The sequence below is a fragment of the Botryllus schlosseri genome, chromosome 13 (genome assembly GCF_051294905.1).
Source record: "Botryllus schlosseri isolate E-star chromosome 13, Bs_hap1, whole genome shotgun sequence".
NCBI classification, from domain to species: domain Eukaryota; kingdom Metazoa; phylum Chordata; class Ascidiacea; order Stolidobranchia; family Styelidae; genus Botryllus; species Botryllus schlosseri.
Window position 1 is genome coordinate 6,776,949 of NC_137248.1, and position 18,236 is coordinate 6,795,184.

General features: G+C 41.4%; 2 protein-coding genes across 2 annotated transcripts; one reads left to right on the forward strand and one right to left on the reverse strand.

Annotated features, from left to right (window-relative positions):
- Nucleotides 1–51: 51 nt before the first annotated feature.
- On the forward strand, nt 52–6,369 carry LOC145453606 (uncharacterized). The gene is made up of 8 exons (XM_080331574.1): nt 52–331; nt 503–613; nt 690–744; nt 1,260–1,304; nt 1,752–1,934; nt 2,619–2,684; nt 4,078–4,153; nt 5,313–6,369. Exons 1-8 carry the CDS (start codon nt 158–160, stop codon nt 5,434–5,436), a joined length of 834 nt encoding a protein of 277 aa, XP_080187700.1. The 5' UTR covers nt 52–157; the 3' UTR covers nt 5,437–6,369.
- A 2,483-nt stretch (nt 6,370–8,852) lies between these two features.
- Nucleotides 8,853–15,038, reverse strand: LOC145453605 (uncharacterized). The gene is made up of 6 exons (XM_080331573.1): nt 13,722–15,038; nt 12,481–12,646; nt 12,078–12,122; nt 11,451–12,017; nt 10,977–11,052; nt 8,853–9,500 (listed from the first exon to the last, which is right to left on the reverse strand). The coding sequence occupies exons 1-6, from the start codon at nt 13,902–13,904 to the stop codon at nt 9,383–9,385; spliced, it is 1,155 nt and encodes a 384-aa protein (XP_080187699.1). The 5' UTR covers nt 13,905–15,038; the 3' UTR covers nt 8,853–9,382.
- Nucleotides 15,039–18,236: the final 3,198 nt, after the last annotated feature.

Sequence of the window (18,236 nt, forward strand, 5' to 3'; positions counted from 1 at the left end):
AACGAGGTAGATATCAACTCGACTTCGGTTACCTTTTGTCGCATTCACTCATTATTGTTGATGCAACAGGTTGATTTGGTCACTTGCCCCCAATTTACATTTTCATACTTTCAACTCTACATAGTTAGATACAAACAGTCGATCGCTAATAAAAGCCATGGTTCGATTTGCTATCCCTTGTTTCGTATCGTGTGCGTTACTGATCGTGTCTTACGCGAAAGCAATAACCGACAACAACATCAATCATGTGGACTGCATGGACGCATACCAAAAATGTCGAGAAAAAAAGGCCTGTCGCTCGTCCTATAGAAACGTGGGAAGTACATGCACGGTAAGATAACAACGGCATACGGTATATATACTTCAATCGAAGACCAAGCTACCCAGCAAATCAGATTATATCTAATAAATGCTCCCTATTGATGCCGTGATATAGCGAATAACCGATTATTCCGATCCATAATCCTCGCAGCGCGTATTTGACAATCTCATAAAATGCCAGGTTATCGACGGCCGCTGCGGGGCTAAGATGAAGCACTTGCCAGCTTGCGCGAAGATTATGGACGATCTTTTCGCGTACGGATTTCCAGAGAGTCGATGTGTCTGCGATAAGGTATGCGGGAATTTACTTCCCCAAAGATTATTATTTTTAACGCCGGATATCTGACGCTACTTATTGTTTTGTACAGGACACCACAAAGTGTCGGGACATACAAGAAAAGATCTATAAGAATCCGTGCTTCGGTAGGAATACCTTTTTGGATTTTTCGCTTTTCGAAAAGAAATCACTACTACTACCAGATCATCAGTAATCTCATAAGCCTTAAGTAATAGCGGCCTGGTGTAAATAATGACAATTAGGCAAAATGTATTCGAGAACTCCGAAAAAGGGAATTCGTTACTGACCTGACCAGTGATGAGACCATCTCTGAAAATATCACATAATTTTACACCTTAACCGTCACTCATATTCTCGCTAAATTACATCACCCGACAATGCTGCATTCTCTGACAAATAAAATTTTAATCGGCAACTTCTTGTGCTCGAGCAACAAATTTGTGAGTTGAGCTTTTTGGCACTGCACCGAATGCGAATTTCCCACCTCCGCATATAACCGGGTAAAGTCAACCGTGAACAAAGGGACAATGTTATGACATTTCGAATAGGAAAGAAGCGACCCTCGGAATTGTGCTGTTATTACGCATCGTTGTAGTAATGTAACAGCCGCTTGTCCCTAAATGCGGGATCAATTTTTCAGTTTCAATCAAACACCTCCGACGGATGGACTTATTTCCGCATGATGGTGAGTAAATCAGAAAAACTATGCTTCTATTTGGAGTGACGATAGTGCGAAAGAACACTATTTTTGTCAAGAAGTATAGGACGAGGCTTCTGATAAAAGCCGACAATGCACAGACAACAATCTATTCCCCAGTCAATTAACTCGTTACACTTCCCATCACGTAACCGCTGTTCCGCGGAGGTTGATTGAAGCCACTTACGATGTCACGAAACCGTGGACTTATATCCGAAAAGTGGCATCTCCGAATAAGACGGATACATTCTCGTGTCCTGCTCACAGTCGCATCAGTCAGGACAGATTTTAGGTCACGACACTGCGTCGACACAACGCGTCACATCAACATCCGATATGGTGTTGAAATGAAATCACCCGTGTTACATGGAAAGAATTCAAGCATTGTTACATATGTATAATATAAATAATTTATGTCTTTTATGCGTTTGACAGTGACGGACAGTAGACCGACTGTTAAGCCAGTCCATGTCAAATCCACGTCTTCGAATGATGCGCATGCGCAATCTACTGAGAAGAGGAAAGATCAAAGACCAACGGATACCGCCCATAAGGAAATTACGGCCGATTTATCTACTACTACAAAAACAACGATTGTCGGTGTGTCGAAAACTATAGGTAATGTCACCATTTTGACGTATATCATACAAAATTCATGGGTCCGTTTGTGCGAGATGAAGTTCGCTTACGATTAAATTTGCTCGATAATAAGTATAAATTGTAGCCCTGAAGATATCCCCTTTGTCCGAAGTCGCCTATCTACGGGTAATTTTGGCATCAATATGACGCTATACCGACGCAGCCATATTACATACGTATACCAATTTAACAGACGAGATCTTCACCTCGCCCATGAACTCGATTTATTGTGACTTTTTCGTTACGCGGTCTAGGTAGCATTGGTGTTAAGACCTGCAATTAATCATAGCCGGTCATGATGAACATCGATTTTACTAGTATTGGAAAATTGGAATTTATCTGTTTGGAAATAGTGAATGATAGGACCCTGCAGGTCTGGTCAGCCATTTAACGGCGGTAATCGTGCTCCGCTCCGAGTATAGCTTGTATCTCCAATGTTACTTATACGGGAAAGTCTTCTAACCTTCCACCTCCCTGCTAGATTGAAACACCACACCGCGACATTGACGTATAGTTAGGGAAGTTACTTCGAATCTCTTAGCATTACGATTGAGCATTTCGGATTATATAATCACACATCTTCACCAGGTTCATGGTGTCTGTGCTCCCTAAACGTGAATAATTATAATATATGCCTGAATAACGGTATCCATATCAATGAAGGTCAGCTGCAAGACATCGACAAGGACCATAAAACGAAAATTTTGGACAAAGACCAAACCGATTATAGTAAGTAATATAATCATAAAGAAATATTCTATTATAGGGATGATTGCGCACGATTGTAACCACAGCTGGAATTCATTAATATTTACGACTTTATTGCGTTTGGCACATACATATAGTGATCATTACTCCAACGAAGTATCAGTCTCTGCATAGTGTATATAACAATATGCATCGTTTAAAGCCTGTCAATCTTGCAAAATCGCGTCAGACCGAGCGTGGGAATATCGAGATATTACGTCATGAAATAACAAAATATTTACCGCAATCGATTGTGAATAGCGGAAACATATATTCACTATTGAGTCTCGGTACGAGTTCCTTCAGAAAAGGTATTCGACAAGATTGGTTATGCGTTACTTCTATAGATGGTTGCCCGACATATGAGCATGCGACACAATGGAAAACGACAGTTCAGCATGGAACACATCAGCATGCGTCAGTTCAGCATATGACTGTATAACCCAAAAACTTACCCTAACCCGATACATAGCCTATCCTAACCTAACCTAGCCTAACCTAAACCCTAACCCTAACCCAACCATAAATCCAACCCTAACCTACCCCTAACCCGTAATTTAACCCTCATGCTCATGTGTCGCATGCCAAATTGTCGCATGCCGAAGTCTCGCATGCTGTAATGTCGCATGCTCATATGTCCACGGACCCTATAGATAGTCGCCGACGAAATAATCATATCTTGGACCACAGACAGCAAGTGTGTCTGTGACAGATTTTAATCGTGACAGATCAAATAGTAAATGGCGAACGGTTTAAATTCCGATTCTCAAGAATTCACTGCAAAATTCGATGTCAAACTATAGAATTAAATGTGTTTCAGAGGTCTTCTCTAGCGCGCAATTAGTGTGCAATGCGATTGTTGGTTCAGACTTTCTTGCGGATAAAAATAAAGGTACAACACGTTTCGACGGATCGGGATCAGATTCAGAGATATTAGAACTCGTCCATCCTTAGAATAATATACTATAAGTGCTACATATATACTGTGGTGATTGAACGCACCACGTTGCCTACCGATACACTGTATACAGATTTCGAGTTGGTACTCAGGGTACAGTCGCGACGAAATTTCGCTTCATCTTATGTCACTTAAGTGGTGTACCGGATCGCAGACTATATTTTCCCAGAACTTCTTTACTTATTCGTCGATAACACAATGAGTCAGTAAGAGATCGACTATACGTCCCGCGTCGATTTGGCAACTTGAAAATCCCGTGGAATCTCAAAACGCGGGGCTCTCACCGGGTGAAAGTGGACATATAAATTCAAGTGTCGCGTATTTGTATACTGTGTCACTCTCGGTCGCGCTGCTCATTTCAAGAACATACCAGCGCCGTATGACGTCATGGGTCTGAGTATACTATTATCATTTCAGAGCTACTTACAATTATCTTCGCGTCCCTACTTGGATTGTTCCTCGTTGTCGGCGTTACATTCTTCGCATGGACGAGGTGGGTGGATGTGTTATTGCTCCTTCAATATGACAAAACTAGGGCGTTCTGGCGGGTTTATGGATAAACAGGCGCGAATTGCCAAAAGATCACTTGCGCATGCACCATATCATCCCACAACAAGCCATAACTTTTTAATTCTGGCCGATGATCGTGTGATCTTGCCGGGTAATATTTGTCGTAGACGTTTTCATACCAATCAGTCACTCTGCTAAGAGAGGTTTGTCGTGGAAATGTATGTAAACTTGGCGAGATGACATAAAGCGAAAATATAGCATAATGGCTACACTACATTTTCGCTATATATTTCGCCGTCCTGCCTGGTTTACATACCGTCGTGTATCAAAATCATCCCCATGCAGTGCGATTTTCGTTAAAGGTAATTTTAGCATTACGAGAGGTGTGAGAAGTATTCTGGATGTAACTTGACCCAGCGATAGCTGAATGGTCACCCCAACGATGGTTGTGTCGAAAACAAAGGGATCTGAAACCCTGTCTGAATCCAAACTGGTGTAGAACAAATTCGAGAATGGGCAATTCGATAAACAGTAACCCTGCACCGCAGATTGAGTTACGGATTTCACGCGGTTCACACAGTCTGTAACAACGGATCTCGATTGTAAATAACAACATCGGCAAATATAGACTGAATAGATCCAAACACCAAAGCAATTGCGAACGATGTACGAATCACGATTTTAACCGCAACACCGCCACTCAGGCTGATTACACCTGACCGGTATACGGCAAATATTTCAAGCATATACTACATTGTTTTAATTCGACTCCACACAATTTCATAGCCGCATATGTAATTTGTATTAATCATAAATTAAATAGCCTACCAAATGAATGAATGAATGACTGCGGTCGATTTTATCAGTCGTACCATAGTTGCTGTATGCAAATCGGAATCAATTTGTTACTACACGTGACTGCACGAAGTGTCCGCCAATGCTATTGAGGACTATTTCTAAACATCTGGTTTCTGAAATGCATGATTCGCCCAAGTCGAAAATTTGAGATATACTCATTAGCTTGAATGCGGATTATGTAATTTTGCGATTTGTTAATAAACAATAAAACATGCGCTAGCACAAATATCCGCTGTGCGTGCACGTATAGCAGCTCATAAACCGCATTCACATTACTTTTCCAGGGTCAGGGACAAGTGGATTTACACAGACGGTAAACAAGCTAATAATTGTTCCGAAGAGCGATCAGGATCATTGCAAAAAGCGAAGAAAAGATCATCATCAAACAACAATATAACAAAGCATTGAAGATGCTGAATTCGTTAACAAATACGAAAAGCAAATTCGTCTTGACACGGATGAATTCCCGGAGCGCGCAGATTAGCGGCTATATACTCTGTCACTTCGAAGCGCCTGTTTAGGTATCCTGATAACTTTTCCCGTCAGTGTTGAATTTCAGCAACCGATGTGGTTCACGAATCGTTCTACTATTACGTGGCGATACAGCGAGCTGCTTTCATTCTACTTATTCCGAATGACGCGTTTCGGCTAAGCTGCCGCGTGGAGAACATACAGTCAACCAAATGCGGCATGCATGTTGGTAATAGAAGCATCAATAAATCGAGTTCCACCCCATTAGCCCATATCCCTTGCCCCTTGGCTCAATGGTTAATCGTTGGGATTTCTCTCCCATGAAGTAATTGGAACACTTAACATGGAGAATTCAAATTGCTCAATGCTCATTGATTATGCTCTTACTATACCTATAGTTCTCAATGATCCGACTGATGTGCTGTGCAATGTGCATGGCCGATTCCCCATTCCATCAGTAATCGTAGGGACGTAGGCCTACTTTACAATCATCCGACAGGCTACCGTACACTATACACAAACACATAAGATCGTGCACAGGCACACATTGTGTTCTTGTGTAAGACAACTAAACTGCATTGCTATTCTATTGAATTGAATTGTTACCGCGTCGCGTCGCGGCTAATCGCAAGGAAAAGCATTAGACCAGCCGACTATCCCCTCGGTTTGCCACCATCTTCTTTCGTGGACTACGTATTCTACATACTGTTCTAAACTTCTTTCAGTAGTACATTTAGCGTATTTTTTGTAGATGTTCACATTCTGCCATCAACTGATCTTGTACTCTCTATTTTGTTTCGTCAATCACCTGTGCAATCTAGTGTGTGATCTTAAAGCGTGTTTCATAAGAAAATTCGACAGCTTTGTCAATGTCTCGACTGTATACTGTAGCAGCCAGAGGGCGACAGGGGGTGGAGTTGCAGTAACTATGAGATTAGGTAGCCTATTCCGTGCTGTATATATTACGTATATTCACAGGAGTCAATGGGAAAGCCGCAATAGTCTTCAGCAATACCGGGAACCGGGATAGCAGTCTCGTAGACTCGTAGACCAGATAGCCTTGTTTGCAACGTAAGAACAGCGGTAGGACTGTCAGTAACGCATAGCTGTCATATGGTGATTGGTGAATGGTGACGCATGCGTGCACCTTTGGGTCATGCCGCATGGTGCGTGGTGGACGTACTATTGCTCCGTGGAGGTTGTAGAGGTTGCTCGGATTCTTTTCATATCTTCGAAATCGAGTGAGAGCGCGTGTGGACATAAGGAATATTCGATGGTCGAGAATTTTAATCTAATTCTTTTCGCGAATCCTAAATAATAACCAGCAGGGTATGGAACGGGCATAAAACTCTCGAACATGGCGACGAGAACTCTATCCGTCCAATTTTGGTTACGCCACTGCTTAAAACCTATCCTATATGAACTTGCCGGACAAAACATCTCTGAAACTCGAGATTCGCAAATTTGAAGCTTCAGAATAAGATTTGAAAAATTCAGTCATGTCCGTTAAGCCATATTTATACGATAACGGCCTACTAAAGGTAGGACCTATAACTCCGATAAATAGTTATCTGATGACCTGCTGCAAAAAAAAACATCTGCAGAAACGGCAAGTCTTCTAAAATTGTAGGTATATTCTAGGCCTAGATTTGCGCAAAAACTGTGCAGTCTAAATCTGTGGTTCTCAACCGCCGGTCCGCGACGACTTTTCTGCCGGTCCGCGAAGTACATTAGGATTTTATACCATAATTTCAAGATCCAAGAAGGCTTGTCCATTGGTAAAATATAGAAAACGTCAAATTTTGAACTGATGCAGAACTTCGTGAGGTAAGATTAGGCTCGGAAACATGTTCGATTTGACTTGAAGTTCAAGCTGTCTCCGGTGACGACATACGACCGACTCGCAAAGTACGACCCGACTCGCTAAACCGCGCAATTCGCACGATCATTCGTTTTCGATTCATTAATTTTGTGGATAGCCAAGTATCGCTGGTTGCCAGGTGTTTTCGTGCGGCGCATTGTACTCGTAATAGGCTACGTCTGGTAGTACTGGGAAATAAGCAAGATAGCTCGGCAAGGTGCTTGGTCCTACTCCAAAACGCTTCATCTTTGGATAATGTCGAAGAGAAGAATATCATTCGAGTTCGTTCCGTTCCGTTCCGTTCGACTCAGCACTCAGCAGACACATACAGTAAAATTACATTTATACCATCTCATCATCATCATCATCATATTTAATTACGAAAGAAAAACTCAAAATGTCGCTTTCAAGTAGGGGTGGCCAACCTGCGGCCGTAGAAGGAAATTTTTGCGGCCGTGGACTAGTAATTCAATTAGTATGTGTTGGCGGCAGTCGACAAGAAAATTCAATTTACGAATTGACTCCCAATTTTTGATATTCAAAGAGATTCAAAGAGACCTCATTTTTCGATTATAATATAGTCGTAGTGCCCTTTGCAATCTGAGCCCACAGTACAGATGCGAACAACGGGGGAAATGATGCGCCGCCCCCATACAGAAATACCTATACTTGGAATCGTGCGCTCCTCACGAAAGAAATTTGTTTCTGGTACGTTTGAGAGATTCCAATATCTTTCCACTATACCGACAATCCTGATGGGAGGTCAAGAAAAAGGAACGCGCAACAAAGTGACTATAATAACAATTGGCCTACCCGAGAATGCATCATCATTTATGACTTGCCCTTAATTTCCGACAACACACCCTCTATCAACTCATCCGATGAATCTGATTGCATTGGCTGAGAAAGGATAAATATTTGATCGTAATATGAAAAACTTCGAATGTTAATGACGAAATTCATTCGTGAATCCGAAAATTAATTCCCTATGTAGCGATTTCGGTGCGTACAGTAAGACGATACAAAACGGTAGATTAGCCCATAGAAATGGACATGGGCAGTTTAACGTGGAAATTTCGCGTCCATCAGTTAGTTCGTTACGACTATTTCCTAGAATGCGGCCGTAGGCCATATAATTAATCGAAATGCCGCCGCGAATAGCACAATGGTTGACCACCCCTGCACTAGTACCATACTTGCGGAAAAACGGCTGCATATATTACATTTTGGGTTATTTCAATTTTTAAGGTCCACCGGTCCGCCTAATATCTTTTGGAATTTTACCGGTCCGCGAGGTGAAAAAGGTTGAGAACCACTGAGTCTAAATGATAACCACTTGAGTAAGTTTACTATACTGCAAGTACTAACATATGGCCTAGTAGCCCATGGTACTGCTCTAGTGCAAGTATAGCTAAAAACTATTTGAGTACTCCTAAAAAGTCCAAGTACTTCATCTCTGACACTCTGTATCTTAGGCTACGACACGCGCTGATTCGATTCAAGTGTCAACTTTATTTTAAAAATATAAACGAAATCACGCTCAATAAAAATATCAGTGGTTTAACATCAAGTATAGTAAGGAAAATCTCAAAAGGCGGACGAAAGAAAAGAGACTGAAAAAAAGCTTGACTAGCATCAGACTGAAGTCGGGTAGCAGGCAATAGGTACGAAGGGATGTGAAGACGCATGTTCGTACAGAAAACGTAGAAAGTCAAAAACGAAATTGTATTTACAACGAGATGATCGCGGTCCATGATTTCTTCCCTCAGAAAATATTATTTACAACAGACAAAACGGTTGTCAGAAGACCTTCCACACACTTTGGTGTTGGCATGCTGCAAAGTACAGTCTATATAGTACAGTACAATTTCTCCGAAAGCAGACGGTTCGCGCGTTTCACTAAACGAAAATAAAAACGAAGCATAAAAAAGAAATAAGGTAGCACAGTCGTAGTTTGCACTAGTGTAGTTGGCATGATCTGAATATGATTCGGAATGCTGATTCGCAGAGTTCGGTTCGTTATCAAGACCGGGCGGGGCTGGCGGGATGTAGCTTCTGTACGGTGGAGAACGAATCGTCACCGTCAGACCTCCGATCTTTCATGAACTTTGCTCCTTTATATAAGATGATGTCGCTTGATCTGAAAAGCAAGGCTAATGTTACAGTTTGCCGAAGCCTGATTCGTGTCTGTGTATGGCGGCGTAAATGCATAGCAAGGCAGTGTGCAGCTGGTGCAGTCAAGCTAATGGGACCTGCTCGTGAATAGGGCCGCTCTTTTTGCAGCATAAATATATCTCCTTGTCTAAGTGATAGTAGAACAGAATGTTAATTTGAGTCTCTCATCAACGCGGTAAGTTATTTTAAGGCGCGGCATATTCGGCGGGTTTAGTCTACTTCCATTACTAACTAAAGTAGTTATGTTTTTACACTGCTTCCCGTTTTACTTGAACATTTTTTAGGCAAAATACTCGCTTTTTCACAGTTTGAATTTTGAAAAGTATAAACATGTTTGTATTACTTTTGTGAGTGAAATTGTAAATGAATATATTTTCGAAGATGCTACCTATTTGTAGTGTCATTATTAGTCATTTTGGGTTAGTCTCGACGATAGACCTTTTTGTAAATACCCCGATTCACACCAACATTGGAAAGAATGACGACAGCGCTTGTTGCTTTTACGAGAGGACTACGTCACTACCACCATAAGACAGGTGAAGTGAGTATGTTGGATAGTAGGTATAGTGGTCTGATGTGGGATACGCCCCAAACCCCCAATTTATCTGGAAATTGCGTTTCCGAGTCACGCAAAGATCGTCCAAGTCGATTCATCATTTAACACCACGTATGGAGCACCGCAATTCCGATTAAATGACCACAAAACACTCGATAAACATGTCGGAAATCTGATATACCCACTATTTGCTAATTATATACTAGTCTGCGCTGGTGACCCGCGTGTCCGTGTCCTAGAGTTTACCTATCTGGGTTACATATCGGATTCTGATGATACTGGAATGTTATACGGCAATTAGCGCGTTCCATTCACAAGCCCTCAGCATTGTAGCAAGACTCAATACACCACACCGTACACGCACCGCTGTCACGCAACGATATTTTCCGCGATGACACCCGATACCAATTTCTAAATTATAGTAATCACGTGCCTATTCAACGCGCAATATACACCATTCGGCTTCGTCGATTTGCTAGTTTTACCCCATCCTTTGTGCGCGAACTACTGTACAGCCCGCTAGCCATTGTTCGGGTGTCATTATAGAGCCTAACATTACGTTGAGTCAAACATTCTCACAGGGTCAAGTTACCTGATTTTGGCGCCGTTGTCGGGTCTAAGGTAAGTCATTAAGTTCTGAATGGACAATGGGGATGATAGTGCGCGTGTACTGTACAGTAGTACACCTAGCGGCGAGTAAATATGAAATTTGAGATTGTTTGCAAACACAGTTATCGCAAAATTAGCTCGCGAAGCGTACTCGAATTGAGACATATGTAAACAGCTAGTGCAAGTGGATACAGCACTTTTTAAGTAACCCATAATTAGGTACTAGATGTGTTTCGATAACGGGACAATTTCTCTTGAATGTTGTCGTATGCTTACCTTGTCCATAAGACGATGATAACCGAACATAAAACGACCAAGCCCAGCAAAATTCCCAGTATGATTGCCATCGATTCTAAAAGGTAATGATGAGATATATTACAGTATTGCCAAGTCAATGATATCCCCAGGTGCACAACAACACCTGCCACACCACAACTGGTAAGTGGTAATACGGCAATTTTTATAATGATCAGTAATATTTTCAATGTGGTGGATGCATTTGTTTGCATCGAGATTTCAAAATTTGTAAAATCATTTTATAAGTCAACCTATCAAAAATATAATCCTTTACAGGCCACGATGATGGTTGCAACTTAAATATCTAATAGTAAGAAACGGTTGGTAAATACCTGAACGCTAAAACCACGTGAATTGTGAGAAAACAATGTCCCACCGGGAGTTTATGTAATTACTTTCTGAAATCTTGTACGACCAGAATGAACATGCCCGTAATAATGTAAAATAACTTACTGTAATCTGTGTTAGTGGCGGTCTTTATTAATTCCCTGCGCAGCACAATCTCCCCGGAGAGTCGCCTTTGTACTGTGCTCAATCTAAATTCATTTTCGTTGTTCACCGTGTACGGCTCTCGTGAACGGCCTTCGTTGTGGTACTTGTTGGGATCGCGAGGCGGGATTTGCACAGGGATTTCAATTACGGATCGCTGGTAGTCGTTGTCGGGAAACTGTGGTTTGTTGTTGCTAGCTTGGAATGGCTCAAATTCTTTTTCCATAGCGACACCTTGTGATTCAGTGGTGATGACGACAGTGTGTTGTTCGTCATGAATGGTGTCATCTTTTTTTGAGGTGATATCCTCAACGTTATTTGCAGTGAGCGTGAAAGCACTGTCGCCAGACGGATGAGATACTTTATCATCTGTATGTCGAATAGAGTCCGCGCTAATCTCTGTGTTTTGGAATTGCGGCTTGTTGAATTTTCCTGTATACAATGCTGCGATGAGCGCAGTCGTAGTAGGCGCTGTTGTTGTGGTGGTGGTGGTGGTGGTTTCTGGTTTCGCGACTTTATCATACGCATCGACTAGAAAAAGAATGAAATACTAAGTAATTTTGCAGCAAAATTAAAGCAATTTTGACTTACTGCTCTTTGGAAATAAGTTTTGACTGCGAAGCATTCGAATCGCGGCTGTAAAGATAAAAAGTCAGTGTGAATTTACATGTAGTTTCTCAGAAGTATAGAACTTCAATATATACAATGGAATAGTATATTGATATTGAAATAATTTTCGGCTGACACTCGTCAGCGGTAATCGACAGCAACTAGTAGAGAATTGAAAAGAACATTGCATATCAACATCAACAATCCTATTAAGTAATATGACGTCACACACATGGAATTTTGTATAATCAAGGCGAATAGATCGCTAAATGTATTACTCTTAGATGGTACATGAACTCTTTCTGTTGTAAGGATATCTAGAACTTATTGGCACAAACTAGCTTTACAAATTGCGTTGTGAAGTGCTCTAAAACCGTATGCTTACCAAAACAAGGATTCTCGTAGAGTCTCGTCCGATTGTGAAGGCAATCCGCGTCGTGTCCGAGACACGCACATTTCTCCATCGGAAAGCCATAGCGAAATAAATGATCCATGATCAGGCCGCATCTGGGAAGGTCTTTCATATTGGCGTTGCATCTGCCTTCGGTTACCTGGAATGGTTGATATTGATTCGTAAAAAGCCCGCTCGACACGAAAACAGGAAATTCGAAAATGCCAAGCACTGCTTTAATTGAAAACGGAACTTTTATGATGCGATCGAGCGCAGATGTGTGCAGAGGCGGTCACTAACGTGGTACTTTTACTTTTTTGAAGTACTCAAGTAGGTTCAAGTAACTTCTAATTCTAGGCAGTTTAAGGATTTTTAGTCAAAACTAGGTCTATAATACTTGTATTTGAGTGCAAACAATGATTACTTTGACAACCTCTGAAGATGTGGCGAAAGACTTGTTGGTTTGAATTTAAAATCATTGACTCAGAGTGATTTGGATAACACTGCAATTTCATGAGTATTATGTTTGCAGATTTATCCACAATTCGAAGATATCAAATTGTGGGTCGAATGCACAATCAGTCCAGTGCGTTATAAACTATAGAAATCCTCTCTTTTGCTCAACAAAGTCTACAAGAAGAAGCATGCCGTTTCGTCGCGCAAGGACAGTTGCAAAAGGGATAAATACGTCACAACCGGATTAAATCACAAATGCGTCTGTTTATGAATCGCGCAGGAAATACCCAATTAAAAACCCATCCGCAGGATTTGCAAGTGCTGCAACCGCTCGCTCTCCACTCTCAAGAGACTGTGTAGCGAGAGCTCACGTCCCATAATACCCGTATCGTACAAGGATTATACGTAATCATCTGCAGATGAGGTGTAAAAGAACAGGAACACCTTATGGTATCATCCTCGTGCAATTCTGAAGAGGTTTATGCGTCAGGGTAAAAGATGAGACCTCGAGATGTGGAAATGGAGCCATTAACTTGTGGGAAATTTGTGAATAATTCAGTTCAGTGTCTTGTAAAGTCACGTAGACAATACTATATTTACTCACATATTTTCACATTTAATCGATGGTAGCTTACATCTCACCCTGACGCTGACCAATGCTATAAGGACTGGACATTTTCACTGGTAACTGGACGCGGATATGCATTTTTATGCTACGTCCGTGAAGTTTTGATCCCCCAACAGATTTACATCCCAAATCAACACAACAGGTCACTTACTTTGCATCGTTCTTCAAACTTTTCGAGCGCGGCGCCGCAGTGTTGGTGCCGTTCGCATTTCGCGAACGACGATTCGCACGTAGTACGAGCTGCTCTTCGAAGTCTCGAAGCGAAATCTTCCCCAGACGCAAACACAGCGCTGGCATTCAGCAGTATCACAACGGGAAACACGTAACTTCGCATGATAGCAATTAAGATGTAATGTTCTTAGGCTAAAAATCGATCGACTGCAACATAAGACGACGTTAGCGAGGTATTATACGATAGTAACGCATTTGTGTTAGTAGCGACGAATATCGAGCATCTGCTACTTTAGATACGTAGACAGCTGTCACGCGCGTTGTGCGCGAATTTATATAAAAGTTGCTGTCAGGAGAGTTATCAACCTCTGAGATTCGGCGAAATTTGCCGGCCGCTTCACTCGCGCTGACCATCTGCACCGTGACAGGTTGAACAAATACGGCTCGAATTGCGAACTACTTTTCGCCGATAACAACACGTATACGGGATGTTATCCTTGCTATACAACGTGCCATCGTCAATGTCAAATGCATATATCAGATGTTCACAACACCCGTACAACATACTTTTGACGGATTATCAGACACTACTATATGATTATTCCTACAACAGCAATAGTCATAAAGCGGTTCAATATTACATTATTAGAATTGCGGTCGAAAAATTCTTGCAATTCTCATCGGATGAGTTCGGTAATGCGTAAACTACGCATAAGTGATATGCGGGTTCACATTGATAATATGCAAGAGAAATAATTACAAGGATAATGGTTCATGATACTAAATTACATCGCATAATTCATTAATACGCCCGATTAGTAATAACTCAAATCATAAGTACGTTAATATCAAAATCGGAGTATCGTTCATCCGCATCGCGTTTTCCTACAAGTTTATACGCCTGATGAACTCTATAATTGATAAATTATTCATTAACAAATCTGTTCTTGTCTGGCAGAAAATAATAGTTTCCCGGCAACAAATGAGAAATCCTTTATCGTCATATAATAAATATATGAGTATATCTATAAAAACCTTCGCCTCGAGCCGCTACGTGTATTGGAGAGCCTAGATAGCTAAATACGAAAGAATAGCGCAAATCGACACATTTAAAGCCAAACAGAAAACCCTCGACCGCGACAGTAATCTTTCGCACCCAAAGTTCGCCCGTTTCTCACGACGGCCGTGTTTGCCGAGCAAATCTGCAACTACTCATCCCAATAACTCCTAAAAGGTATCTGCGAATTTACGATTTCAAGTGCGCCCCGTCACCAGGCACCAGCCGCCATGAAGACCGACTCATGAATAGCGATCGCTTGAGACAGTTCGACATAAGTACCCGCGCGGTCCTTTTTTTCTCCGCGGAGAGCACGCGCCTTCCAGATTCGCTGTCTGCCGCTTTCTGTGTTACGCTGCGTGCGGCAGGCAGTTGTCAGACGATAAGCGTAGACGTTCGCTGGCGCACGCGCTATCAAAACAGCGGCGTTTGAAAGCAAGCCCTAACAGGGATATCTAAACACCTGGCCCTAATCGCGAAAACGGTCATCGCAGGCCGGCGATTTGCGCAACATAATATGAACTGCAGAAGCGGCTAATCTGCGCCCATGGAAACAAGACACGCCTCTTTAGAAGCTTGTAATTTTCAAAGGCGTTCCTAATTTTAGCGGCAGCGCAGTGGCCCTTTCATGTCCAGGTACTCGCAGACGCAGCAATTGGATCGCCTAGTAATGATTGGTGGTATTTTTATGGAAATTCAATGCATTGCGACCATGTGGTTTAGCAATACAATAGCTGCGTTAATACATGCTCTATTTCGCAAATAATCCAACAAAATTGGGTGATGATCAATCAAATGTCGAAACTCAAGTATTCACGTTCATAACGGCTGTCGAATTCCACAGGCAGAATCTCAAATCACACGATATTGCGAATAGAATGAACCGTAATTTTCAAATGGCCACGCGAGACATTACGATGCTTCATATTCGGCGCGGTTAAAATACTCTTGTCGCTGACGAAGGCTACGATTTCGATTTATCATTTGATATCATCTGATAAATCATCACGACAACATCTGCTTTGCACATGCGCATTTGCCGAGGTAATTATTCACCCTCAACTATTGATCGCGACGCGTGTAAAGCAATGCAATGAACAAGTACAGAACAAACAAGAATGGAGACTTGTCACAATCTCAAGCACAACTTTACTTTACTTGTGTCGGCGAGGTATTTTAAGATTGTAGGCTTTCAGAAACACATACTTCAATATCGCAACAAATATTATATTAATCAGGGCTGTGGACTCTGAGTCGGAGTCACAAAAATTTGTTTGCGCTCCTGGGAGTCGGAGTTGGAGTAGGAGTCGGTAAAAAAATACTGGACGGAGTCGGAGTTTGTAAAAATGCTCCTTACTCCGACTCCAACTACATGTACTTTAATATGAAGTCTGAAAATCGCCAATAGTAAGTAAAATAGGATTTGTATGTACCAACCAATATCATTGATATTATTGACATTATTTAAAAACATACGCATATTATTTGCGAATTGCGAATTGAAGAGCTTCTTGGAGGTACAGAACTTCAATATACAATTGAGTAGTATATTCATATTGAAATGAACCCGGATATTTTCGCCTGACACTCGTCAGGGGTAATCGTCAGCAACTAGTAGAGAATTGGAAAGAACATTGTGTATCAACAATTGTATCACAAAATATGACGTCACCAGCATGAAATTTCGTGAATGAGAGAGCGTTCAATATTTTTAGGTGGACTAGAAAGACTAATACAAAATGCATCTTCGCGACCAACCCAAAATTGGTGCAACTTTTATAATTGTGTCTTAACTGTGAAAGAGTAAAGCATTGTACAGTTATGTGGGCGAGGACATCACTTATAAGATGATGCAAATATAATCAAATATTTCTTCCATATCTAGTAGGGATGGTGTGAACCTCTGAAAGGTTCGGGTTCGTGTGAACGCGAACCTTTTTGAAAGGTTCTGTGTGAACACGAACGTGAACCTCGTGACGTCATATTGCTAATTCCAACCCTATCTTTCAATGAAGTGATAGCCTATATTAATGTACACGATACCTAGCGAAGACTCGGGCCACATCATATGTCGCATTGCTGTAGTAGGCTACATATTGGCGTTTTAAACGTCGCTAAATGTATAAACCGCGGTTATCAAAGGATATAATAATCTCATAAAATCAATACATTCCGTCGCTTTGCCAACAATTTCGACGAGGACTTACCGTGAAATATAAGCTTACGCCTCAATGGTCTTAGCCAGACCGGACAATGTGTTCGGAGTCTGAGTATTGCTACATTGATGTTGAGCAGAGTGTAAAACGGGTTTCTATACTCGCTACCGATACCATAAACAACAAGTTATATAGCAGTAGCCAGCACCTTAATCGCACGGATTTGGTTTTAATGATACAGTAAAGATATGAAGGCAAGATTGACCCCGTACGCCCACTCGATATTTTACATCAGAAAACGATATCAATGTCATTGATTGGTTGAATAAGCATCATTCGCTGACTACGTATATCGCTCGTGATGTTGTGTGATTGCGGGTCAAGCTCACAGCGGAGAGTCACTAAATATTCAAAACGGAACGCTGAATATTTCGAGAAATTTTTGGTAACAAAAAAGCAAGTAAAACTTTTAAGGTTGTCATGGTGCATGCTCGTTTAGTGTTGATTTTTTATGCTGCCAGCGCCATGCATAGAGTGACCCGCAGTTGAAATGCAATAAACTTGAACCAAAGAGATCTTATAACGAAGTGCAAATTACAATTTACCAAAAAGGTTCACAGTGCAGAACCTACCAAGGTTCTGTTGTGAACGCGAACCTCTAAATTTCCGAGGTTCACACACAGAACACGAACGTGAACCTCACGTTCACACCATCCCTAATATCTAGTAGCTCGGCCGCTTAGGTCGAACAAATAGTGCAAGTATAGTTCATGAATACTTACTTGACTATAAGTAATGCATGCAGACAAATGCTATTTCGCTACTCCCTAAATTTCGTTTGTGATCAGCACCGTTTAGGGGTAGTGAGATCGTGTGCCTGTCATCAGTATGGTGTGTGGTGTGAGAATTTGTAAATCTCTGTATTAGTTGCCGCACACAACAGCTACACTTTTTTTGTTTTATCCACATTATAATTATACAGGATGGGATATATCATTTTGAATGATTCGTACATAGTAAAGTATATGTGGCTTGTCTATGTTATGAAAACTTATTATGTATGAAACAAGGAAGCATATTTCGAAATGAATACAGACATGCTAATTTCACAGTGAGCATTTCAAGTAGTGCCACAATGACCGTGCCATCATGATATTGTGTTTTCATACGTTTCATGGTTACATAAAAACGATGACCGTCACCGTGGCCGATAATTTTCGAAGTATATTTGTAGTAGGCCTACTGCTGGAGTCGGTGCGTTTAAATTTCGGGAGTCGGATTT